At 41.5% G+C, this 27387-nt stretch overlaps 1 protein-coding gene across 1 annotated transcript in view; it reads right to left on the bottom strand.

The window, feature by feature from the left end:
* The window catches only part of PDE1C (phosphodiesterase 1C), a 295579-nt gene continuing 268192 nt past the window's right edge, over positions 1-27387 (bottom strand). Inside the window, 2 exon segments of the mRNA XM_046938139.1 lie at positions 1-2042; positions 11244-11309. Of these exon segments, the coding sequence (XP_046794095.1) occupies positions 1873-2042; positions 11244-11309 (236 nt within the window). The 3' untranslated portion in view covers positions 1-1872.

Here is a 27387-nt window from a genome sequence, read left to right as displayed (position 1 = left end):
TGTGTTTGGGAGAATAGTATAATTTTGAGTTTCCATACAGCCTGCTTATGTAAAACACTTCAGGGTACTCTACAGCAAAATATAATTCTCAAGAAATTCCTAGAGATATATTCCCATTTCATAAACAGATGGCTTTGAAGTGCATTCCTCTTTGCATTCAGTTTAGGCAGTAATCCAGACTGGCTGCTAGAGTCATGAGTTCTGATGGTGCTTAAGGTCAATGCCACAAATATCAAACAAGCAGACAAAAACAAGTGACACAGGGACATCAGAGTGCTTGGTCAGCTGTCTGCTGTATTCACCAATTTTGTGGACATTTCTAGGAAAACTCTGTGGAAAGATGCTACTCAGGGCAAGTACACCTGGAATTGCAGTGACCTCTAACAGACAGGAGAGGATGCCCCAGATCTGCTCATGCAACAACCAGCTATGTTGTGCTGTAACTCTCATAGTGCAGTGTTACTTACATATACTGGTGCAGTTTTGATGTTGGACATTCTGAGATATATATATCAGAATATGATTTCACAATGAACAAACTTTTAGGAAATATGAACAATAGAATTAGTAGATGCAGCCGTAGATACAACAGAGAGATCAGTGCAGGTTTTACAGGAGAAAGCCTGCCTCAGAGATATTTTGAGAGTTCCCTGGAGGAGCCCACAGGGATTTCCAGAAGACATGTTGAGAAGGTCCTGCTGTCAAAGCTACTGATCTGTCAATGACTGAGAAAAGATCTTAGCATATGAACTTTACATGGATAAATAACTGGTTAACAATGGAGGGGTGGGGAAGGCATAAAATGGCCAGCCTTTGTAGTACGGGGGAATTAAACTCTCTGCTATTAACTGTGCTTATCCAGAAGATGTGGTTTGGAAAAGGTGAAGAAGAAGACAAGCAAGGCAGAGAAATGAAGGAAGTAAGGTAAAAAAGAAAAAAGAAAAAAAAGAAGAAGGAGAAGGAGAAGAGGAAGCTTACTTCAGTGTAATTGGCAGAATTTCTGGTATACCTGCATTATGAGTATCATGTGCAGTGCAGGCCCTCTCAAAGAGAGATTAAAAGAAGATATAGAGAAGTTCAGCAGGAAAGACAAAAGGTAGAGTAGGTTTCCTTGTGAGGACAGTAGAAACAGAACAGACATCCTCAGCTGGAAGGGGAGGTAAATCACCAGGGGCATGAAGAAGAAAGGGAGTTATTGGCCACTGTTTCTCACAGTGTAAAATGTAGGAACAAAAGCAACTCCTTCACAGAGTGAAGCATCTCGGGTCCATGGGATGCTGCGCACCACAAGAACACATGGGATCTCGCTCAGATCAATTAACGCCACAGAAGGTTGTGCTATTAAAAATACAGCTGAGGTCACAAGGCACAATTTTAATGTCCTGCTGTGTCTTCTTTTCCCTAGTGAGTGAAACAATTTGTACTTCAGTTTACTACTTTCATTCTCCTGAGCACCTACCACATTATAGCAGGAGAACATTCAATTTGGCTAGGAAAATCTTTCCTGTGCTGTCTGAAATAGGAGGTGTCCTACCTGTGCTAGGCAGCAAGTCACAGTGAGAACATTTTAACAAGCTCAGCAATCTAAAAAAGCATTGGCTTTCTTAATTTGACAGGAAACAGTGGTACACAATTACATTTTAAGGTAACAGTCCAATATTTTATTACTAGGTGAGTGTATGCTTTAAAAATAAGGCTATTGAGAACATTTCTAGGAAAATGTTCATTATATTTAGATAAATCACACACTTGCATTTATCTAGGATTAACAGCTGCTGTACAATGCAATGCAGTCTGGCCTGTGCAGTGGTTGCACAACATCCTTCACTGCCCGTGAGGAGCTTCATTCCAGATGCCTCTTCAGCTCTTTTGCTATTTCCTAGTCCAGCTCTGAGAAATGTTTTGGATCTTTTTCATCCTTCCCCTTTGGTCAAGGAGCTTATACCTCACAGGATGTTCCTCTGATTTCTTGTGGAAGGCTGGGAAATAGGGTCCTGAGCTGTGGGTGGGCCTCTCGAGGTGACACAGCTGAGGTTTGATGGCTGTCAGTGATAAAGCAAGAACAATGGTTACTATGCTAAGCATTCACTCACTGGCGGGCTAGAAATTAATTCTGCTCAGCACTGACTGTCTGCGTGACAGAGGATTTCTGGCTTGGTTGTCAATACACTCTTGGGTTAATGGATTGATACAGAGGGTTAGAAGAAAGTTCAGGAATGCAAAAAGATGTGAAATGTGCGTTATAAATATAGATGTAAGACTCTAGACTGAATAATAGACATCTTCAACATTGAAATCTGGGCCATTAAGCATTTCAGAATACCTGATCTTGAAATCATGTCCTTATTCAGACATCCCAGAGTCCCAAACCAATACAGGTGAATCCCAAGGAATGTTCTCAAGGGTAAGAAACAACAGTTTAGACAGAAGATGAAAGTTCCTAGAAGTCTGAAGGAGGAAGCAACCTTTTTTTTCCTACCCGTCTTCATGTAGATAGCTAAAAACTTAATTGTCTTCAAAATATGATTAATTGAACAAGATGATTTTGAGGCAATAAATCTGGACAGAGACCATTTTTTCCCAGAGCTCAGGAACAGGTGGATCTGAGGCCTTGTAAAACAGCCAAGTAATAAGACAATAGTTGGCCTGATAAGCACTTCAAAAAAGTCATTGCTCTCAGCATGAATCCTATGAAGTGAAAGAAGATTCGCCTGTGTGAGCTAGCTGACATCAGATACTAACACACAGTCTCAGCCTCATCTTGTTAAAGTCCTCAAGTGAATAACTATGACAAAATGTCTTGGGAAACAAAAAAAGTATGCATTTTATAAACTGTAGAAATACACATCCATATTTCTGCATAGGCATGTTCTTTCATGTCCTCAACTAGTCTAGACTGACATTCATTAAGATTCAGACTATCCATTAGGTGAGTTACTGTTCTTTAAGGCAAATTCACTTTCCAGATTCATTTCATTTTCTCTAGTCAGCATGGATTCAGCCAAACAGCTATTAGATTTTCCATTGCTCAGCATGGGAGAATGTTTACTGGAGTTGTTGTCAGCAGAGATGACTTGGCTAATAAATACAAGGGATTTAACCAGGACACTGACAGTGCCATTTGTCAGACTTGTATGGGAGCTGATAAAGGGAGTCTGCACCATTGGATTTCATTAGGCTTTACTGACTCAAGGTAGACGATGCTGAGGAGAAGACTCTCTCTTAAGACTCCAGAGCTCATTTCCCTGGTTTCTCACTGACTTTTCATGTGACCTGAACTATTATATTCATCTAGTTTCTCCATTTTAAAATAGAAATGAAAATGAAAATACTTAACTAATAGGATTTTTGTGAGTCTCTATACTTTATGGATCTCAGAAAATGGAAGTAAAGAATAGTTTTTTGAATAGTGTCATTGTAGACTAGAACAGTTACACAAGCAGCAACATGTACATAGAGCTTATTTCAGCGATGTTCAGACACTGATTAAGCATGGAAGCTAAGGGTGTTTTAACCCCACTTTATCCTGACCAGCAGTGTGTACAACCCAGCACAGCAGCCATGCAAACCATGGATTTTGCTAGGATGCCATCCACACTGTATCTCCTCTAATCCCTTCTTTGATGCAGTTCTCCTGGTTTTTGAGGGAGGTCAGGACTCCCTCTTGCTGCTTGATGAAAACATGCGCCCTACATTATGCCGTGATTTGCTTAAGGTATAAGAATAATCACAAATATTAAGGAACGCAAAACTTACTGCTTAATAGACAACTGCAAATGAAAAAGGTGTTTAATTCACTGTGTAGACTGCTAAGAACATTTCACCCAACACTGGTCCTTGGGTTCTGCTTGCAACACTGCAATTAAGGGCTGCCATCCTTGTACCACTCTGTGCCCTTCATGAGAGATGCACATATCTTTAGGTAGTGTCTGTACTTTCAAACAGAGCTGCAGAAGGGAACATAATGCTCTTTATCTGCTTCCTGGTTTTTGTCAAATCCTTGTATGTTGAATATGATATGCCTTAGGTTTAACTGCAAATTCTGAGTTAAAGTGGGGCAGGATTTGAGGACACCTACAAACATTTTTATAGCAGACCAACTAACAGGTGTCAGAGAAAAAAAACTTCACCTTGTACAAATGTTTATGTGAAGGAAAAAAAGTTTATTTCCTCATCTGTCCTCTCCCATGCATAACACAAAAACAGCCAACTACAAACCACAGAACATTAGACAGATTAATAGCTTGAGGCACTACACCAGAAGCTGTTCTTTTTATATGAGCAGTGATGGATGCTCCTAGAAGGAGCTGTAGCTAATGCATGAAAGTCTCATTTGGAAGTGGAGGCACATATAGAGAAGGGCAGGTGATCAAATTTGCCACAGTTAAAGCATTTCATCCACGAATTTAAAAAAAAAAAAAAAAACACAAGGGTACCAAAGTACCCAAGTTCTGCTTTCTTAACTGAAGCTAAAACGTGCCATGCACCCACTGGGTAACACCAATTACTGAGCTCATCAAAACCCAATTACTTGTAGGAGGAGCTGCTGAATTGACAGCACAGTCAGGCTAAAACCTTCAGTTTCACAGAGTTGAAGAGGATAAAACAGTTTACTGAAGAGTTTGCCCCATGCTGGTTGAGCACAGTGAGCATTTCACATCTCAGCTTGCACCCAAGGGATGGGATCGCCATAGTACACAGGAATTATGTCAGAATTTTAGCTGGAAAGTTCTTTGTTCCACTGAATCTCCTTCAGTTTCAACACTGTTCGGATCTGCAATGGTTTTGGCCTTGCTGCAGCAGGGAGAAAATTATGGTTAATCATAGAATCATAGAATCACAAGGTTGGAAAGGACCTACAAGATCATCTAGTCCAACTGTCCTCTCATTGTGTTGCTACCACAAGCCACTAAACCATATCTCGTAGCTCCTTATCCATACTCCTCTTGAACACAGCCAGGGACAGTGACTCCACCACCTCCCTGGGCAGGCCATTCCAGTGCCTGACCACTCTCTGAGATAAAAAGTTTTCCGTATGTCTAACCTAAACCTCCTCTGGTACAACTTGTCGTGGCCATTTCCTCGGGTCCTGTTTGTTGCCCGGGAGAAGAGGCCAAACCCCTCCTCATCACAGCCTCCCTTCAGGAAGTTGTAGAGTGCAATGAGGTCTCCCCTGAGCCTCCTCTTCTCCAGACTGAACAATCCCAGCTCCCTCAGCTGCTCCTCATAAGACTTGGGCTCCAGACCCTCACCAGTTTCATTGCCCTTCTCTGGACACGTTCCAGGGCCTCAGTGTCTTGTAGTGAGGGGTCTAAAACTGAACACAGTACTCAAGGTGAGAATTAATGTGGGTTCCAAAACAGTATCATCACCTTGAGTATTTCAAACTGTTAGAAGTTGTTATAGCAACACTTCACTATTACAAAGTATTTCCAATCTGACCAGAAAATAAGATAAAGCAAAACATTAATATCATTTTCCTTTTCAAGCATTTTAAAGCAGATATAAACATTTCTACTCATTCATTAGGCGCATCTCTTCAAAAAAAGCCATTGAAATGCTCATTTCTTTAATGTCATCGCTATGGTCACTGAATGAATAGATCGTTTTTACTCAGAGCACCTGCTGGGAAATAGTTCAGAAAAAAATTAAGAACACAATCAGCTGGACAGCCACGTCTCCAAATGGGATTTGAATGGTCACTGCTGGTACTTAGTACTGGAGGGAAACGAAAAACAGCAGGGAAGAGAGCAGGAGAGTGGTAGGGAGAAAACCCATAAGGGCTGCTCAGCTCCCATGTCTGCCCCCAGGCTGGTGGCAGTCCCCTACCATGAGCTCTCCACAACAGCTCAACACTTCTGCACAAAGGGAGGCCCAATAGTGACGCATGCCTCACTTCCTTGACAGCAGCAGCACTGGAGGAGGCTCTACAAGACAACATGTCCAGTTGAGGATAAGGATAAGGATGAAGTACTGCTGCCTCTCTCAAGTGTCCTTGTCTAATGAGGGGCTCTGTAGAGGCGCTGGGGGAGAAAGTGTCTGGGACACAGCTTGGTGCAGACAGAAGTACTTCTCTCCAGCCAGGCAAGCACTAAAAAGCCCTAGGCACAGCATGGACAAGGCAGGGAAATGTTTCCTTGCCAAACCACTTGGAGCCAGTGGCCTGCAGGAACATCCTGAAGACAGAACTTCTGCCACCTCCCCTCATGTCTCAGTCCCCTGGGGAGCTATGACAACTTTTGCCTTAACTACTCTGCAGGCAGGATGAAGAAAGTCATAGGGGGAGGAATACAGGAATACTGCTTTTTTATTCTTTAAGGAGATTCACTTATTTAGCTAAATAATTCATCAGTGAAGGAAGGGCATTACTTAATTGAGCATTTTTAATGGGAGATGATTCAGGAAAATCAGGGAACCTGATGTTCGTTATTGTCTATTCTGCTGTTAAATCCAAGGATTATACTCAGGAGGGCTTCCTCTTTCACCTTTTTACCTTCTTTGTCAACAAAGCAGGTTTTGTATTGTAATTAACAGGAGAATCTGCAGGACAAAGGAATAAGAGAACTGTGACGATATTTCCTTAGAGACACTCAAATGCTCAAGAAATGTTCTAAACTTGGTGAGAATTAGTTTCCTGGGAATGTTAAAATATCTGCATGCTGATACAACATTCACTGTTTTCTCTAATGGGACACCTCAGGGAGAGAGTCCAAAGACATCTACTTCTTGTGGAGTCACTATGGAAATTGATGGATGCTGATGTAGTCTACCTGGACTTCAGTAAAACCTTTGACACTGTCCCCTACAACATCTTCATGAAGAAGCTGGCTGTCCATGGTTTGGATGGGCGTATGCTCCGCTAGGTGAAACACTGGCTGGATGGCTGGGCCCAAAGAGTTGTCATCAGTGGAGTTAAATCCAGTTGGTGGCCAGTCATGAGTGGTGTCCCCCAGGGCTCAGTACTGGGGCTGTTTCTATTTAACATCTTTATTAACGATCTTGACAAGGGGATTGAGTGCACCATCAGTAAATTTGCAGAGGACATCAAGTTGGGAGGGAATTCTGTTGGAGGGTAGAAAGGCACTACAGAGGGACCTGGATAGACTGGATTGATGAGCTGAGGCAAACTGTATGAGTTTCAATAGGACCAAGTGTCGGATCCTGCATCTTGGTCACAACAACCCCAGACAACCCTACAGGCTTGGGGAGGAGTGTCTGGAAAGCTGTCTGACAGAAAAGGAGTATGCTGTACTGACAGTCAGTTAAATATGAGCCAGCAGTGTGCTCAGGTGGCCAAGAATTCCAATGGCATCCTGGCTTGTATCAGGCATGGTGTGGTGAGCAGGACTGGGGAAGTAATCCTGCCCCTGTACTCAGCACTGATGTGGCCTCACCTCAAGTACTGTGTTCAGTTTTGGGCATATCAATGCAGAAAGGATACTGAGGTGCTGGAACAGGCCCAAAGAAGGGCAACAAGGCTTATGAAGGGCTTGGAGAATATGCCCGATGAGGAGAGACTAAAGGAACTGGGGCTGTTTAGTCTGGGGAAGAAGAGGCTGAGGAGAGACCTTATTGCTCATTTCAAATACCTGAAAAGTGATTACAGTGAGAGCGGGTTTGGTCTCTTCTCACTGGTGACAGATGACAGGATGAGGGGAAATGGCCTCACGTTGCGCCAGGGGAGTTTTAGGTTGGAAATCAGGAAAAATTTCTTTATAGGAAGGGTCGTTAAGCACAGGAATAGGCTCCCCAGGGAGATGGTTGAGTCACCATCTCTGAGTGTGTTTAAAAATCATTTGAATGTGGAGCTCAGGGACATGATTTAGTGGTAGGTTGCGAGGGTTTGGGTAGTATGGCTAGGTTGGGGTTGAACTTGATGATCTTGAGAGTCTTTTCCAACCTGAGCAACTCTATGATTCTATGAAATAGCTGAGGGTTTAATAACTAAGGATGAGATTCTTCTGTCCAGATATGGTTTTGAATCTACTGACTTGAACACATATTGTGCTTTCCCCCAAGCCCAGCTATCTCCTACATTATCACCAAACCTTATGTGACAACCCGAACTCTGCAAGTTCCTGACTGATAATGTAGCACAAGATCCAACTTTCAAGAATATGAAGATGTGCTTCAGCTTGTAGCAGACGGGTGGTAGCTACCACGTGCTGCATTAGTTTTCTGTGTACTCAGAAGAGAAGCACATGGGGAAGGAACCCTATCCCCAATGACAATGTCAGACTTTTCTTCTCTTTAAAATGTTCCAGTGAATGAAACTAGCCTTTAACGAGGTATGGACTCATATCTTCATACTCTGAAGTTTCTGTAATGTATCAGTTTGCTGCAGCTCTGTAGCCAAATAAATGAATCAAAAATTCAAATGAAATAAAGAATTCCTACTTCTCAGCTTTCCCACTTGTCCTGTATCAAATATACATATATCTATATATGCATACACAGATATATAAAACATACATATATGTATAAAATCGGCAGTTCTGGAGGGGGTGTGAAATCTGTAAAATGGAGGGAGAAAAAGCTGACCTTCAAATACTGTTCTGCTAGTTGGGTTGCATTACAGAAGAGTAGAAGTACAGCCTGTGGGTCTGAGAGACTTCTGATAAGACTGGAAGGGAGGGCAGCTAGAAATTTCTCTGGTTCCAAGAACCTTGGCTGCTGCTGGGAGCCTTGGCAGGCCTCCCATACACAGCTGCTTAACCTCATAAACCTTGCCCAGCTGTGTGACCTCCTGGGGTTATTACCTGGCAGATTAAAAAGTTGGTGATGGGTACGAGCAACCAGCTGGCTGGCAAAGAGGTAAATGGTTCATGTGTCTGCATGGCCTCTTCTTGTCAGCCTCCCTTCCTCAGAAGTGACTAAATCCAACAAAACAAAGCTTCTTGTTCTTTCTCAAGACACTGCATGAGATGCAAAGGAAGAACAGCAAGACAGTAACATTTTCTCAAATAGAAAATTGTGTGTGCGTGTATTTACAGCACACAGTTTCTTAACTACACATTAATTAGTGGCTGCCTCCAGCAGAAGCAACCCGCCTGAAATGTGATCATACAGGGCATAAACAAACCAGCACCTTAAAGGCTGTAAACAAAATGCATCACTGGGCTATATAAATGGAAAATATGGCACTGTTTTCTGGTTCTCGTCACCTCTTTTGAATAGCTGCATAGAAAGGGCTGATTTGCTTACTGTCTCAGAGTAAATAATTTGTGCTGTAAGCCACAGTAACAGGGCACATGCAGGATGGTTCCAGTGTTCAACAGCCAAATAGAGAAAACACCTGAATCCCTGATTAATGCTTGCACATACACTAAGGTGGGACATCTTTAACAAAGAGAAAATCAAAACACAGGTCCTGATTTCCCTACATGGCCAGCCTGAAGGCACCTTTACATCATTACAACATGAGATTGTCACAGTGTGTGCTGCAAGTGAGGCAGAACTGGCACAAAGTGTCCTTTAGCAAAGATGGGATGCTACTGGGTTGACTGGTTCTCTCCCATAAAGCATCTTCCCTACTGGTTTCCTTATCTGGCCGGTTAACAGATCCCTTGATCAGACAAGTAAATTGGGGCACACAAGAGCCACTCGAGCAAGGTTGCCTAGCAAGTCAGCAGTAAAGAAGGGACTGTACCTGATATCTTATGGCAAACCCTCCCTTCTGCACTATATTCTCAACTTTCCTATTCCTTTGGTGGTCTGTAGGATGAGAAGTGTTACACATAAAAGGGATTTGATGTTTGCAGGTATTCATTAAAGGACTGATTGATTGAAAGTGATACAGCACTGGAAAAATGGATTAAATAATAATTCGTAAACATTGCTTGTTAAAAATGAAGAAGGGACCTGTGCCAAAACATATAAAAAGTGTGCTTGTTTTGAAATTAGACCTGTTTACATTAGCTGCAAGTTATGGCTAGAGTTTGACAAGAACGTTTGATTCCACATTTTTTCCTTTGAAAATACATGGTGTTTTCTTCTTTGGGAAAAGAAAAATCTCCAAAGAACAAGACCTCTAAATACCACCTGCAAGAACATTCTGGGAGAAAACATCCAAAGTAGTAGCTGCCCCATGGACATAAATACAAGAATTTAACCACTGCTAAGAAACAGGCAATACACACAGCTCACACTTATTGCCACTGCCAATGGCAAGGTGCTACCAAGGAGAAGAGGATGCATTTGTGCTATTTACTGACTGCACTTTCTTTCTAAAACTGTCTGGGGTTTCCTGGGAGTTCCTGTGGGACCATTCTGCCCAGAGGTTTAAATGTTAGCTTCCATAATTGTCTTTTGTTTTTGAACAGGAGAGTGCTGCACAGAGCACATGGTTTCACTAAGAAAAAATGTTTTGAAAAAAATAATGTTATTGTGAACTCTCTGACACTTCTACCCTCTCTTTTCCTCAGGGACACACAGGCAATGGCTACAGCTCTGTTTGGCAAAACAGTCTGCCAAGGTGGTGGCCACAGAAACGCATCACGTGAGGAACATCTTGGAGAGCCAATACAGCACAGCAATACACGAGGGCACGTTGGTGTCTCTGTATGAAGCCACACCATACCTCACCTGCTGGCACAGTAGCCACTGACAAAAATAGCCTCAGCAGAACTTTTTACGGCACTTTCCCTGAGATTCTTTCTTGGTGATTTCTTGTTGACTTCCTACAGTTTTACCCTTTCTTTCAATGACTGTGAATTACGCATACATGAATTCCCTTGTGTAATGCCCATGACAAGAAAGTATCTTGACAATTTCTCCAAACTAAGCTATTATTTTATATAACTGCTCTGTATTCCCCTCCTTTGATTCTGATGCTTTTGTCAGACAAAGCTGAAGAGAATAAAAAAATGGCTGTCGTGGTGAAATATCAACAGCAGCGTGTGGGAGATGAGAAGAGCACAAAAAAATCCACACTTCTGTAGACAAAACAGCTTCGCTTTTTTCTGTCAGCAGCCATCAGAAAGGCCCAAGTTAATTTCCTCAGTGAATTAAGACTGTCTGTGGAGCCTGCACTGTGAGCCACAAAACATAAGATACCTGTTTAAAACCAAATGAAATGAGGTGAAGATCTTTAAAAACAACAGTTCATTTGTTGAACCCAGTGAATAGGTTTAACTTTTTTCATGCCATACACAACAGTCACCAGTTTATGCCCATCTCCCCAGCGGCAGGGACTCTGAGTGCCTCCATCCAGAGCAGCTTGGAGCAAGGTGGTACTGACTGACCTGGCAGTGTGAGGCGGCTTGCTGAGGAACTGGAGCCCAGTGAGCCCCCCGAAAGTCGTGCTGGACCTTGAAAGAGAAAGAATGGTTTCAGCAGAGGTGGATGAATGGTAGTCCCCGCTAGCCACAAAAATGCCTTTTTTGTAGTGCTGCTACCACTGCCAGGTGTTTGGTGTCCTCTTTCTGCCATTCTTTTCAGTGGTTTTATGCTGGGATAACTTCCCCACGAGATGTGGCAAATAACCTCACTTCAGGAGACCTTTCAATCAAGAGAACATGAAACATTTTCTTCTGTTTGTCACTTACCAACTTTGCGTGGTCATCCTGGCAGTTCCACAGCAATACTGAGTTTCCAAACCTTTGGCTCCACGGACCACTGCCACATCTCAGAGAGCTTTCTCTTCAGCTGTCTCCATGCCCTCATAAAAGTGGCACAGACCCGTGTTATTGTCCAGGGTGGGTCTGAAGACAGTTACGCAGCACTTACCTTGCTCTGTGGTGTTTCAGCAAGAGGCTGACCTCACTTAGGGAAGCACTGGTTGGCAATGGCTCAGGACATTTCTACCACTGGCCATACACAGCAAGGAAGCAACTCCGGTACTGTATGTGCAAGTGAAGTTAAGTCATCCAGATCATTAGATGTCATTTCCAAACAAATTTTTTTCCTCTCATGCTAATGTGACAGGCTGGATTTTTGATTCGAAGATCAGTCAACAACATAAAAACCCCCCAGTATCTTTCAGAAATATATTCACATATACTTGCGGGACTGAATGTAAATTAGGAATCAAATTAAGCCAGTAGGACATAATATGAGCAGATACAGGGATGACCACACTGAATGTTTGTCAGAAAATCAATAGCGGTGAACCTCTCAGAGAGGCAAGGAATGAATTAAAGCTGGAATTTCAAGAAAGAAGGAATGCATGAAGCCTTTCAGGGTTGTATTAAATGTCTGTGAACTGTACAACTTCCTTGGAGAGAATGGCTTAGTTCTGCCACTGTTTTACCATGACTTTTCCTTTTTTAAGCAAAAGATCAAATAGAAAAACAGCAATGGTATGGGAAAATTCTAGTTCACAGCTGCCTCCTAAGTCTGCCTGTGGCCTAAGCTAATTTTACCCCTGGCATAAGAATACTTTGTAGAAGGTGGTATGCAGAGATGCAGTTGAAATGCTGTGAAAGGAAGTTGGTAAGCAACACTGAACACAGGATACGGGCCCTGTGGGACATATACACATGCTCCAAGTGGCATAGAAAAAAAAATCACAGTGGGCGTAAGCGCGGTGTGTTGCTGTTGACTGACATGCTCCTATGAGCCGTGATTTCAACCTCCTCACAAGAGATCCAGAGACTTGGGATATCTTTGTGTTCAAACACAAGCAGAACCAATGCAGTGCCTCAACAGGCTCTACTACTCTGTGTGTGAAACTGCCATCTTCACCTGCAATTAATTTTGTAAGGCAGCTATATGTACTATTGGATAATCTGTTTTCCCGCTATTTAAATGATGAAACACAGACAACCAAAGATGGCAACAGCATTTGCTGTCACTTCAAAAATACGCTTCAGATTTAAAGAAAAAATGTCCCATCTTTAAAAGCTGGATTTTGGGAAGGTGAGAAAGCTGAAATGAGAACGTAACCCTGGCTGAGGTACACTCTTAGGTCTCAGAATATAAAGTAACATCTCATTTTGGAACCAGCTCCAACAGTCTCATAACCATAGTGGGAGTGAGCGCACGCACCCACAGCACCTCTGACTTCAAGAACATCTCTTGTGTTTACGTGCGGAAACTGGCAGCACGAGGGGGAAGGCCAACATCAGGACTCCTGACAGCCAGAGGTCATTGTCACCAGGAGAAAGGGAGAACAGTGAGGCTGACGTGTGGTCTCCAAACAGGTAGCAATTCACCTCAGGGTCCCTGAATAAGCTGCGTGCGTTCTCTTCGGAATGCTTTTAGAAATGAGGTAATGCCACTGACTCCTTCTGGTCACAGGGGGTTCTAGTGAGTAGTGGATGCTGTCCAAGCCATGTTCCTACCATGCTTAAAAACAAGTTAATTATTACTATTACTCTACAGGCAGCTGGAGGCTGGGAAAGCAAATGGAAAGTGCCATGCCTGAACCAGATGTAGAAAGCACCAGAACAAAATGAACCGTTCTGCAACTTTAATTCAACTGGAGTGGAGACCTCATCATTTTTATTTGGTAATAGGATGAATATACATGGACTCAGTTACAGAAAAACTGGAATGTTGAAAAATGCTCTGTACATTTAAGAGACCACAAGCCTCTTCTTTCAAATATGGAACTAAAAATAAATACATATTGTTTAAAATTATTCTCAGAACAGTTGAGAATACTTGCATTACATGGCATGATTCATTTCAGTTTTGCATTTTTTTTCCCCATGAGTCTCATCAAACCAAATAGTTTTTTTCATCACCCTACCCACCCAGTCCCAGGAGCAAATGTGTTGAGTTTTGCTTTTGGCAGGGATTTTAATTTATTTTCCACACCCTGGTGCAAAATAGCATAACAACCTGCCTCTATTCCTTGGAAAAGGTTAGAGAACAGGTGTCTATTGGTTATTGTAGTTTAGTTCAGAAAGGACATCTCCATTATCAGTTCTGCTAATATAAACATACTCTAAAGTTTATGTTCAAGCTACATACATAGAATTCCCTGCAGAATGCCAGCTGAGCTAAAATTGTTTTGCAAGACCAAGATCCTTGAATTTGGTTAATCTCCCCTTAACCCTTCTACCAATAAGTTTGATGTTTCTTAATTCCATTTAGGACCTGTCACTGAAGTGCTAATCACAGAGCAGGGAAATCTGCATGGTAGATAAGTCCTCATGTTCACCCCTTCTCCCTTCTGAAGACAGTCGGTGCTGAAGATGCCTTTGATGGAGGTACCTGCCCATTCATTTTCCCATAAAAAGGTAGCATCATAGTAACAACGAGAGCTGAGAGCTGTACTGTCTTTTTTTAATCATGTCGTGGTGGAAGCAGCTCCCACCACAGCACAGGAAGAAAGCACTACCCTAGTGCAGAACCACCCTGCATTTAATGAGTTCTTAGAGATCTTGATTATTTAGTCTTTGGCCCCAGATGCTGCAGAGGGACCAACAGGACTTTGCATGCAACTTCCTTTGATTTCAGTGCAACTAAAAGAGTGATCAGGCCTAGGTGCTATTTTGCTCAAAGCTGATGTTGCAAACGCAATGGCTTTTGTCAATCAGGGAAGAAGGGGAAAGAGAAAAGGGAAGGAAAATATTCTTGTGAGAATCTGGGCCTGTAGACAACCAGAAGTTCTGGTAAAACTCCAACCAGAACCCTACAATAAAAATAGCAGATATTTTAAAAAATTGCATATAAAATTGTATAAAAATATCATCCAAGCGAGAGGAAAAGGAAAAGGCTCACTCTGTCATTCTACTGCTAGGCTTTATCCTTAGAAAACCTCAATGGCCATAAGTAGTTTTGTCTGATAGATGCAATCCTACAACCACCAGCAGAGACAATGGGATATGTACATTCCTCCTACCACTGGATAGCTTTAAACCTGGGTTGCCATGAGTACACAGCAGTGACACGTATATTTTAGGACGAAAACAAAAGAAGACAGAATGCCAGGAGTGTGCTGTGAGCTTTGTGAGTGCTGTCAAGCGCTTAGGCATTAGGGTCAGTCTGCTAAAACTGAGCTCTGGGCTGGGAAGCCATGACGGCTGCAAGTCCTGAGCCAGCTCCTCTAGGAGCAGCTCCATTTGCTTCTATGCCGTGCTCAAGTTGCCAAAGAGAGCTGATCCTGTGAAGGAGGCACAGAGGGCTGATAATGTGTTCTGCAGTGCTGCCTGGGCATGGGTGAGAACTCTCCATGCTTGCTCTGGGTGAAAAACAGACACTGGTACAAAGAGAGGGCAGGCTCAGCAAATGGAGGTGCATGGCCTGTGTTCTTTTCTAACAGAAAATGGTAGCATCAGCAGTGGTTCTACTTTTATGACAGCAAACAGACAGGGAGAGGGCTGGCTGAAATGGCAAAACCGCTGAGCCTATGGAAGCAAAGTGACCACTGCATTAGGATATACACCTGTGATCAAACCAAGAATGGCACACATCTGCTGATGCCACAGGGCAGAGCTCTGCGCCTGCTTTGGAGGGTGCAGGCTTTGCACCCTGAAATACAAAAGCATTTTCCCCTCCCTTCTACCCACAAGATCCAGCTGGCAGTTTGCAGTCTGTGTTGTCAGGGCTCATTCTTGTCATCAGCAAGGGAGGTCCCATTTCAGAGTGCTTACACTCAAACATCGCCTCTGAGATAGAGCAGCACGTGCACTGGCGATGGCTCTGTTGTTTTTAATTATTGGGTGAGGTGGTGGATCAAAAGAGTGATAGAGAAGCATTTGATTATGCTGTCATTTGCTGAGCATCACTGGCAAACATCGAATATGTATCATCAGAGGAGGCTGAGCTTCATTATTATGAAATAAACTGGGAGAAGAAAGGAGCCGATACAGAATATTTCAGATCATCTCACTGATTTCTAAAGATGGGCTACTTAATTGTACACGAGGCTTCAAAAGTATTGTCCTCGTCAGTTCCCATCATTTCCAATTTGAATGGATTATTATGCTTTTTAATTTAAAACCAGATCCACTGCAGAACTCGCAAGGACTGACAATGGAAGTGCTTGTTGTTGCCTTCCAAAGCAGCTTTCCAAACAGCACTGCATCCTACGTAGCCTGAAAGTGTTTTGCTTCCAGACTGATCTTCTAAGACTTTGTATGTGCATATGCAAGTATTTGCATATTCAAATGGCAGTTTGTAAGAACACAACACTATACCATTTTTCTCTGGCACAACCAACCACATTTTGGAAAATTTCTCTCCAATCACAAATTTTATGTTTGAAAAAAGCAACACTGAGAAAAAAGGAATTTTCTTTTCTCATTTACCCATCAGGAATCAAGCTCCCAAAATCCAAATTCATTCTGCTGCTAAACATTCTACTGCATTAATACACGGGGAGTATATAGAACAGCTGAAGCTATACAAAAAGCTACACTTTCAGATAAGCATCAGCCTGCTTAGATTGACTACTATGGAATACATCTTAAATCTAAAACAGCAAGATTTCCTCTTTCCCATCTGCCACCTATTCTGCCACCTACCACCAAAATAAAAATAAAAATAAAAATAAATAAATTGATCTTCTTTCTCTAACATGGAAAACAATGTTAATTTACATCATCTTTATAGGGAAACACAAAATTCTGAGCACGTAACTTGGGAAAGAAAAGTTGTGCTGTTTGTAAGGAACGCTACAGAGTACATCACAGGCTTTGCCATTAAAAAAGGTAAACAAACCCTTTCTTTCACATCTGAACACTTTTTGCACGCTGTCACACAAACAAATAATTCAAATCATCAAATAAGTGCAGCTCAGAGAACTGCCACCCTTCAGCCTTTGAGCCACTTAAATAATGAACAGGATAATAACAAAAATATTTTTTCCTTTTTTTTTTTTTTTTTTTTTTTTAAAGTGTCCAGGAGTTCAAGCAGTACTACAGCAGCAGGAGCCAAAGGTCTGCTAATTCCCTGACCGCCAGGTTCAGATAAAGTAGAGAACACTGATAGGTCTACCTGCAACCGTGTCCTTGCCTGTCTAAACAGGGGAAGTGTCTAGATTCACCCTCTGGGCATCACACCACAGTTGCTGGGATGTAATGGATGCCTGGTGCTCCTCCAGCAGGCAGAGCTCTCTGACACCAGGAGATCCCATTGTGCCTGCCTGAAGGGCCTCCCGAAGAACTGTGTAGGATTTCAGCCTGCAGCCAGCAGCACGGGCCCTTCATTTGCAGTATTTCTGTCTTATTCCTTACTTGTGTACTCTGAGGCTGGAAAAGGAAGGCATCTAAAAACATAGTTTCTATACGTCCAGGCAAAAAATTAGGTAAGGATGCAAAAACAGAAATCCCTTCTTGCTTTTTAGAGAGAGAGACCATGCCACTAGCTGATAAAGACCTAATCCTTTTCCTCTTTTCTCTTTCATGCAATGAAGTATGAGAAAGCAATTCTGCATGGTTTTTCTTTTTGTTTGTTTGTTTTTGAATGTTTATTATTTTTTTTTACACAACTGCACAGTGGCTGATCTCTATTTTAACTGGGAGGTGTCTAAACGTACCACTCCTTGGCTCACAATGCACTGGCACAGGGCTGCAGTGTTCCAGGGAGACAGGGAGTCTGGTACAGTAATGTAGGTGTGATCTGGGAAGGGACTCCATGACACATCCTTTCATCTGGCCTGGTTCCTTTGTAGGACCTCAATTCCCAGATTTAACTTTCATTTCATATGTTTCCAGACTAATAGGAAAGATTTCACGGGGAATTTTTTTTAAGTGACAATGAAAAAGATTCCAAAAAGTACTACTAATCCACGGTACCAAGTTCAGAAGACTTTAAAAGAGCAGAAAAATATCAGAGCTAGTTGTGATTGCCTGCCTGTATACTGCAAGGCATTTTCTGCACACCTGTGTGCTGAAATCAGTAATTCTCTCGCTACAGCATCTCTTCTAGAGCAGTACCCTGTTCTGATCTGCAGTCCCAAGAGACAGCAAACCCACTGCTTCTTTTATAGCTCCTGCCAGTGGCCAGTAATCCTGGTAACCCAGGAAAAAGCTTTCCTAGCCTGATCTCTCACCTTTATGCAAGCGCATGAGAAACAAGAATTGACTGGCTGTGAATTCAGCCATCTTGCTTTGCTGTCTGAAAGAAGTCAGTCCCAGAAAGAAAGAAAGCAGAAGCAGATGAAGAAAAATATTTACTTTTTATTATTATTATTATTCTACTGGGCATGATGTAGGCATCTTTAGTCACTGTACGTTAGGTGAAGATAACTTTAAAAGTAATGACTAAACCAGCCTGCACCTCTGACCAAGCTCTCGGGCAGGATATGTTCTCCCTGACTCCAGGAAGTCTGACTCAGCAGGGACCTAGTCATTACTGACGTGTTTCATTTGCAGTATTGATATTTCATAGGCGATGTCCCTCCAAAGAGCCTCGTCAAGGCTGGAATTCAGCCTGCCACTCTGAACTGGGGCTGAATGCTGATGGTGGAGGAAAGGGGAGGTGGAAAAGTGCTATGAGGTGACACAGCCTTTCCCTGTCACACGGCATGGAGGGTGCCTGGTGCCACCTCCTTTTTTCAGCACTCCTTCTTTTTTCACAAAATCTACCCCAGGATACACACACAACTACTGCTGAAGCAGGAGCTCACTGCTGGGAACACTGTGTGCCCTTATATTTATTTCATTTAAATGAGCTGGTACGCTGATGCCAACGGTGAGATGTAGGAACTGCTAGAGTTACTTCTTCACATCTTTCTTCCAAAAATGTGATTTCAGTGCAACCTTTTCATGGCACAAAGCTAATCTAAGTCTCTGGCTTTGACCAAACTGGTGTCCAAAAAAAGAACTCAAAATGTCTCTAGTCTCAATAACTAAAATCCCAAATACAAACACTCCTGAGTGAGAAGGTACTCACGTTTAAATACAGATTTAGGCTGAGCTAACTGCTGTGATGTTTGCTAGTTTTACGTGAAGCTCGGCCCTGTACATACACAGTTTAAGCAGGAACAGAGCTCTAATATAGGCTGGTGGTGAAGTCCTGTGCTTCTGAATATGAAAAGGAAACGCCAAAGAACTCCCTTCCTAAGCCAGTGTTTACATGTTCTCTACGCAGCAAAAAGCCATGACTGCCATCCGATTCCTTGTGAAATACATTTATGACTAACACAGCACAACCTTATCCTGAATAAAAAGGAGTTAGGCAAAAACAACTGTATGTGTAAATACATGTGCCTTGATTTGCACAAAGACAGGTAAAATTGCTCACAGTTAAATGGATCCTTACTAAGATTCCAAGGCAAAAAAACACTTATAAACATTTGCTGTTTCTCATAAAAATATACCCTCCTGAATCAAAGCCTGAGTGAGGAGGTTTTTCAGCATTTCTTCCCTGAAGTAGGCCAAAATGATGGCTACTGTCCGTGTGTCTAACTCTACTGGATGAGACAGCTTTATCCACCGACTCCAGGAGTGTATTTAGGACACACTTCATTTTGTTTTTGTCTGTCTGTACTTCTCCAGCCACGCTTTTCCTTCCTTTGGCCTGTCCATTCACTCAGTGATGAAAGAAGTATCACACTGAGAAGCAAGTAAGAATTGATCCGTGTGATTCCCTGATGCCCTTCTTCTCTTAGACCTTCAGGACAGACGAAGTGGTTACTGGTAGCCAATGAATAGATGTGGGAAACAGCTCATTATATGTAATTCCAAGTTAAGTCAGGCACCTCAAGCAGTACATAAGTACTCTCAGAGGCTGACAAAATTTGCCCCAAAGGAATATCACTTTCATTGATTCTTTCCCTCCTTTTACTAACTGCAAATATACTATAAAATCAAGGGTTGAGTGAGTCTGCCTACTTCTGTTTCAAAACAAAAACATTTTGCTATTGTTGCGTTGTCCGTGATAAGCTCCAAATCCTAACAAATGGCAACTTGACTACAAATTCAACATCCTTATGCATACAGTCTTCTACAGCAAGGATAAAACGGATGTCAAATTCTGCCTACCAATTGGAAAAATCTCTTGGGGAAAAAGAATAAAAGGGAAGTATTATCCAGTGAAATATTATTACATTTTCATTTTTTAAAGTTCTTTTGCAAGATCTTATAATGTTGTGATTTCGCAAGCTGAGGCATAATAGCAAAGGGCAGTACCAGCTTTTGAAGATGATTCGTCTGTGTGCTCCACCTGTCCATAAAATTGAACCAAGTGCATCAGAAAATCACCAGATTTTTTAAACACAAAATAACTTCCCAAAACAACAATAAATGCACACATACACGAACAAACAAAAATAAATCGCACCCAAAAAACCAATGCCCCCACCCTAGGACCCAGAGTCATTAGCTGTGAAATAGCCAGTGGGAGGAGGAGTGCTTTGGAAGTTGTTTAACGCCTTCCCCAGAAACTGGTCTTTGCGGAAGGAGGAGGAGAACAGGAATGAAGAAGCTTGGCTAAAATGATGAAAGAAATTTGCAGTCTCTTTTTTTTAACATATTTTTACTCTTCTGTATCTGGAAAAAAAAAAAAAGAAAAAGAAAAGTGTCAAATGCTGCCTTTCTCCCCTACGTCCAAGGAACGGGTAATCTGGGAAAGAAAATGAAAGGTAACAGTTTAAACAGCCTCATTCACTCACAGTAGTGTAGTTTTGCTTGACTGTTGAAAAGGCCAAAAGTTCAGGTGCAAAAAAGGTAAACTTATTGACTTGACTGGAAATTCCATTGTCTTACACAAAGCGAAATCCATTGCTCTCTGGCTAGTCCAGCAGAAATTAAACCTTTGGAACTACTGGAATAATGTAACAGAATTCAGCCTTCTTTGCCTTAGAGCTCTCTGATCACCCTCACTCACTACTTTTTGGTCATAGAAGTAACAACAACGTATATATGGTTTGGACTGACAAAAGGAATATGCTCCAAACACAAAGGCTCACTACCTTTTAAAAAGCCCTTTTCTCTCAAATGGTTTGCAGTGAAAAGCAGAGCCTCACAGATGGACAAGTATGTGAGAACTAACAAACGATGTTCATATTACAGTCTGCTTGACTCCTCTGCAACTGAAAGCTAACTCAATATAGTAGGTGTAAAACTATATCACTGGTCAGATTATGGTGGCCTGTGAATTTGGTTGTCACTTGTTGATCTCCAGAAGCCATGTGCCCGAGGTACCAAGCAACAACATCGGTCTTTTTAAAGTACCTGTGGATGTAGCCTAGGAAATAACAAAGAACAAAAAAATTACAATACCTATTGGTGGAGCAAAGCCATATTGACAGTGGCCTGCCCAAATAAAATAAAGTCTAACAGGTTCATGAATATGAAGTCTGGGGACCGGGCCAAAAGCAGTAATAAGAAATGTCATCAAAGCAACACATCCCCAACTGAAGCAAAAATATCCCTATTCCTGGCAGGAGGAGCTTGTCAGACTTATTCTTAGCCACAGTGTACCAACAGGATGTCCTCCTCTACAAGGAGCTTAGGACAAGTCAGCTATGTATGGGCAAGTTATTTATGAAACCATCTTTCACAACAGAGGTGTGATCTAAAAATATGCAGGACTCACTTAGAAATTTTCCTCAGATAGAGATTTAGATTAGAGATTTGCCTTAGATAATTTAAATTCCTGACCTCTTCAGAAACTCGAACAATCATTTGAAGCTAGCAGAATGAACGCTCTGGGCAAATACTAGCAACTTCCTCAGCCTCAAAATTTATTTGACTAACAGTATCTGGAATGCACAAACGTAGCTATGTTTATATAGTTATGCATACCACAAATTAATTTCACAATGAAAAGATTTCCTTGAGATAGAAATGTGGAAAATTTCTTCTTTATTTCTAATGAAAGAGGACAGTTTCTAATGGAAGAGGACACTATCCATCCCTTATTACACTGTCCCCAAGAAATCCTCTGGAAAAGCATTGAACAGGAACAAGAGTATTTTACTCTGTATCAGCCAAACAAATTCTCTGAATATGTGTGGCATTCTGCTTAGATACGTTTATTCTAACTACACTTCCATCAGTAGAGCTTGAAAGTGCATTTGAAAAGACCTCTCAGGCAAGGAGACTCAGTCCAAGGAGAGATGAATTTACCTGTAAGGCTGCACAAGCCGCGGAAGACATGATATTAGAATCTCTGCATCCCTTTTAGAAAACCAATTTCTTCTGCCTCTAAGAATATGGTTCTGGATTTTTTTATTTCTTTAGGCAAAGGCAAAAAGAATCAACAAAGCAAAGATGTGAGACTTTGCTACTAGACTGCATTGTGTCTGATGAATGAGTAGCAATGGTTGAGTTGTTACCATTTTCTTCTACTGTACAGTTAGCAGGGGGACCTCTTTCAGGGCGTTTCCCTGTGAATTGCTACAACAGCTTGTGAGCCTGAAGACTGTCAGCTTTACGTTGGATTTATTTAGTCTGCACTGTCACACTCCCAGCACTACAGAGAGTATATGACCTTCAGTGGGCACTATCAACAGCCATAACAACAGCACTGTGCTTTCTTGATGTTTCCCATCTAAAATATGCAAACTGATTTACTGTCATTAACAGGCTCACAACAATCCTGTGAGATGGTTAGCCATATATTAAAGAGGAGACTGACCAGAAGGAAAGGTAATCATTTGGAACTTGTCCATTAACTGGAGTAAGTGACAGCTTTGGCTATTATTTCTGAATCTCTTAAATGACTTGCTGAATCACAGCAGGCATCTGAAACAGAGCTCCAAGTTAACCCTCCCTTCCATTCCTATGCCATCCATACTCTCAAGACTTTTAACCTCTCCCATCCCCTTTAATGAAACAGGGAAAAAATGTGATGTTTTTATGCAGACTGCAAATTCCCTGTAGAGAACTGAGTCATATATTGCTTTCTTGCTCCTATTAGTCACATCATCAGCTTAAGTCAGAACATTCCAGTACGGCACTTGCTCTTCTACTTGGTGGAGCAAATGCATTGGCTCCCTAGCTGAGTTTCCCTTTGGATACAACATAGCTTCCCTAAGACTACCTTAACCTCAGATATGATTCAACCCCTCTTCCAATTCAGCACAATAAATCCAGTGCAAATATTAGGACATATTAACAGAGGTAATTGAAAGAGAAATGGAATGAATATGCAGTGCTCTGCACACAGGAAGACTTGTAGTTTGCTTGGCATGTATTAAAATTCTTCATCTGAAATGGCCTCATTTGAATGCACACCTCTGCCCTTCAGCATCATTGTCAAATTTATTTTGTGTGTCAGGGTTGAGTACTGTCCCTTCCCTTGGCCACAAACAGAAATGCCAGTGTCTTCTACAGCTCTTCATGAGATACCAGCACCCACTACAAGATTACGATGTCCATCTCTGCTATCAGCTTGCAGTTAATACCAGGGAATCCTTAATGTGTTCAATGGAATACAAATACATATATTTACTACATTACTACGTAGTCTGATGTACTGAAGTGAAAATATACTGCAGTTTGTCTTTTCGTCCACACAGAATTGCTTAGCATACAACTGTATGCATATAGCAAGGAATGTGGATGTCAGTTTTGCACAGTGATTCATCTCACACATTGACCTCTCCTCTTTTTGTAATAAAACAAATGTTTTGGAGTCCAAGACCTTACAATAACTACCCATTGCTGGCACTTATTATGCTCGTCTAACACAAGCTTTCACAATCTGCTATCCAGCTGGAGAACAGGAATAGAGTCTTGGAGGCATTTCTGTGGAGGTGAGAGTTTAGACTGACTCAAAAACTACGCCTGCTCTGCAATGAGTCAGGCTCCTTGCCGAGCGTACATCACAGGCGTTGTTCTGCTTTGATCAGCTGGAAGTCAGGAGCCAGCCTCTCTCCACACGGCTTCTGAAGGGCCCAGCTCAGCCTCTCCAGCCAGGCACCTGCCCTCTCCCTGCATCACGCAGTCACAGAATCGCTTGCACTGAAAGGCCCCTTAAAGACCACCTGGTTCCAACTCCCATCATGTCCTCCCAAGTTACCAAAACCAAAGCACTGTCCAGCACAGCTAGGGACAATCCCACATTCTCCATTGTAGGGCTGTGTTGCGAGGACAAGGTCAAAGTGTATGCGTTTCAATTGTATTTAAAAGAAAATGCTCCTATCTTTGCTAAAAGCTGGATACTACATGCAGGCTGCGTGGCAGTGGGACATGGAATAAGGTTTTAGGTTTTCTACACAGACTACCTAGCTTGCCTGGAAGAGCAACAAGACCACTACCAACATCAATCGCAAGTTTGTGAGGTTATTCACAGTCCCCATTTCCTCTTCTCAAGGATGTGTTACTTCAGCATTACAAGCTATACTCATTAATAAAGGACGCACAATGACACCACAGTCATTCAGGAGTGCACACTCACTTTTTTTTTCTAAGCAGATTAAGGTAACCTTGCAATTTATTTGTGAAAAAGAAGTATGTAGCGTGTGAAAATCTCAACTTCTAAACATGCTGCATGAGCACTTCCATAGGACAACAGAACCCTACCACGTTGCCAAATAATATTGCCCTTGAGGTACTACTATCCCAGGGCATTTCTAAGTTTGTGTTTTAATATATATCAAAAGTCTCAGTTAACCATACTCACCTTTAGATAACTACCTATGTGAGTGACTTTACATGCTATTGTGATACGAAATCACAAAAAGACAGCAACCAAAAATTTCAGCATACCATTTTTTTAAATGTTTTGTTCTTTAAGACTGAGAGAAAAAAAGAGAATCCTATTAAAATCAGATTCTCTCACTGCTCCCCAGTAGTAACTACAGTGCATGACACCAACAGCCTGTTTTACGTTCTAACACAAACAGTGCATATCAGAGGAGTGTCACTTGAAGGCAAGTTGAACGTGCTAAGTTTATGCACACAATAACTTTTTATCCTGAAGAGTTGTGTGGAGAATCTAATAAAAGGTAAATGAGGGACACTGAGAAGATCAATAGGGAACAGTATTCACTGTTCCTCACAGCGCAGGTAGTGGGTTATCAAATGTAATTATCAAGCAGTAAATTTGAAACAAACAAAAAAGATGTGATTTCTCATGTAACACCTATGCAAACTTTAAATTACGTTGCATCAGAGTGCCTGGTACATAAGAGTACCAGAACTTAAAAGAAAATTAAACAAAGTAATAGAAGAAAAATCCATGAGAGGTTATTCAATATTTGTCCTCTGCTTTAGATCTGTGGAAGAAAAAAGGTTTAGTTTAAAGTGTTGCTCTCTTTTTATTATTTCTTCATTAAAGACTCTGTTATGAGATGTTGTAAAGTGGGTGATGGAGAGCTAAAGGGCCTTTTGGACAGACCCAGCAAGGTTGTTTGAGTATTCCTAGGTATGACAATACAGTGTTTGAAAATAGCCTCTACTCTCACCTACTAAAACAAAACAGAACAAAGACCATCAAAACAGATGGAAAAATCATAGCATCATAGAATGGCCTGTGTTGAAAAGGACCCCAAAGATCATCTAGTTTCAACCCCACTTCCAGGTCACGAACCATGAGACTAGGCTGCCTAGAGCCACGTCCAGCCTGGCCTTGAATGCCTCCAGGGATGGGCCATCCACAACCTCCTTGGGCAACCTGTTCCAGTGTGTCACCATCCTCTGTGTGAAAAACTTCCTCCTAATATCTAAACTAAACCTCCCCTATCTTAGTTTAAAACCATTCCCCCTTGTCCTATCACTCCCCATCCTCATAAACAGTCATACTTCCTCCTGTTTATACACTCCCTTCAAATATTGGAAGTATGTGGAAAAATACCACATACATTTGAAAAACAAAAAATTCAAGTGTTCAAATTTTAAAGGAGAATATAGAATTTCCCCAACATGTACAAATTTACACCAAATGTCACATTTCTATGAGGTACTTTCCTGATACAGGTTTTTCCAGACTTGCCAGATTTCAGGAAAAAAATTGGAATATACATATTTCTTACTTCTATTTCTCTGACACTTCAAATACAATAAGCTTTAATCACAACTGATAAGCCCAGGTTTTGCAGTACAAGACTACTCCAAAGTTTGTTCTCCTCCCACATGCTGCTCAGTCCAAGCACTGGATGAAATGACAACAGAAATGACAAATTGTTGTATGTCAACTGATGTCATAAAACAATTACTGCAAAACGTGGAAGAATAACAGTCTGAGTAAATGTGACTGAGATAATCCATAATCCAAAAGGTGATTATCCTTAATACTACAGAGAAAGAATGGAAATATTTGCAGCTGACAGGACAGATCACTAAGCATTTTCCATGGGATCCTGCCAGCTGTTTAATTTCTTCTGTTGACTTGTTCAGCATCCTGTCAAGATTGACCCCTTAATTTTGTCAGCCTATGCCAACAAGCCTGGCTATTTCTTGTTCCCCTTGCATGCTAACATGTGCTCAGTGGTACATGCTTCTGTCTGAAAAGTACTGTTAAAGCCACTCCTGAAGCAGAAGAAAAGTATGATGTCCAAAATCTCTATTCTCTTGCTTCTTTTGAGTCAGAGATGAATGAGGCCTAAGAAACAAATTTCTTAGATCAGCGAAATGAAGAAGAGATATGTGTTACAAGTTAATTCATAAGCATTGTCTGCCTTTTTAATAGACAAAAAATAATTATTTTTCCAAAGGAAACAGCCAAGTTTCTCTGTGGTGCCTGAGTCCTGTTTAAAGCAAGGGAAAGAAATATAAATACTTTTGGGAGAAAACTTTGAATACCCGTTTTGTAACTGAATTTAAGTACCATCACTGTAATTTAGCAGACATCCCAAGTGCTTAGCATTCTTGTTGCTGGGGGGGAAATGACATTAGCATAGAAGGTATTCTTATTTTTGAGTTTTGGCACATAGTTATCTCTAAATCATTAGTGACTTTAAACAATTTCTAGTCATGTTCACATGGATCTTGCGCTTCATGTTTGTTTGACAGCTTGCATTATACTTGGCCTGAAATCACTGCAGTGCTGGAAGAAAGAGATTCGTTTAAGCTTTAATGTATGTTGTATGACTACTGGTACATTACAGAGGTACTCAACTGCAGAGAAAAAAATACAAAACAACGGCTGCATTGGCAAAAGTTTGGTTGCGCCAAATACATTTGAATTCCCTGAGTAAAACATGCAAGAAAGAAATTAGGCATGCATTATGCAAGGTAATTTACAGGACTAAGTGTGAAAACTTAGTCTATATTTGATCATCAAACATAATTCAAAGTTCTGAACACATCTGTGGTAAAAGCTAGATCAGTTTTCATACAGAGCTGTTCTGCCGTGGATGCGAACTAAAACCTCAGTGCTTTTCAAGGCACCAAAGGATGAGCTGCCCAGCCAGGAGAGTGATTGAAGCCAACAAAGTTATCAGCCAAAGATACGACTCAGAATTTTGTAATTAGCTCTGGGCAAATAATTTCTTGTTTGAAGGAGTGACTACACTAAAAAATGGGGTAATACTTTGCTCTGGGTCAGGTACAAGTAATTACTTTTTTCTCCCATGGCAAAAAAAAACCCACTATTGCTGAGCAG

Source organism: Gallus gallus, chromosome 2 (genome assembly GCF_016699485.2).
Source record: "Gallus gallus isolate bGalGal1 chromosome 2, bGalGal1.mat.broiler.GRCg7b, whole genome shotgun sequence".
Taxonomy (NCBI): Eukaryota; Metazoa; Chordata; class Aves; order Galliformes; family Phasianidae; genus Gallus; species Gallus gallus.
This window is presented reverse-complemented; position numbering and strand designations above follow the sequence as displayed.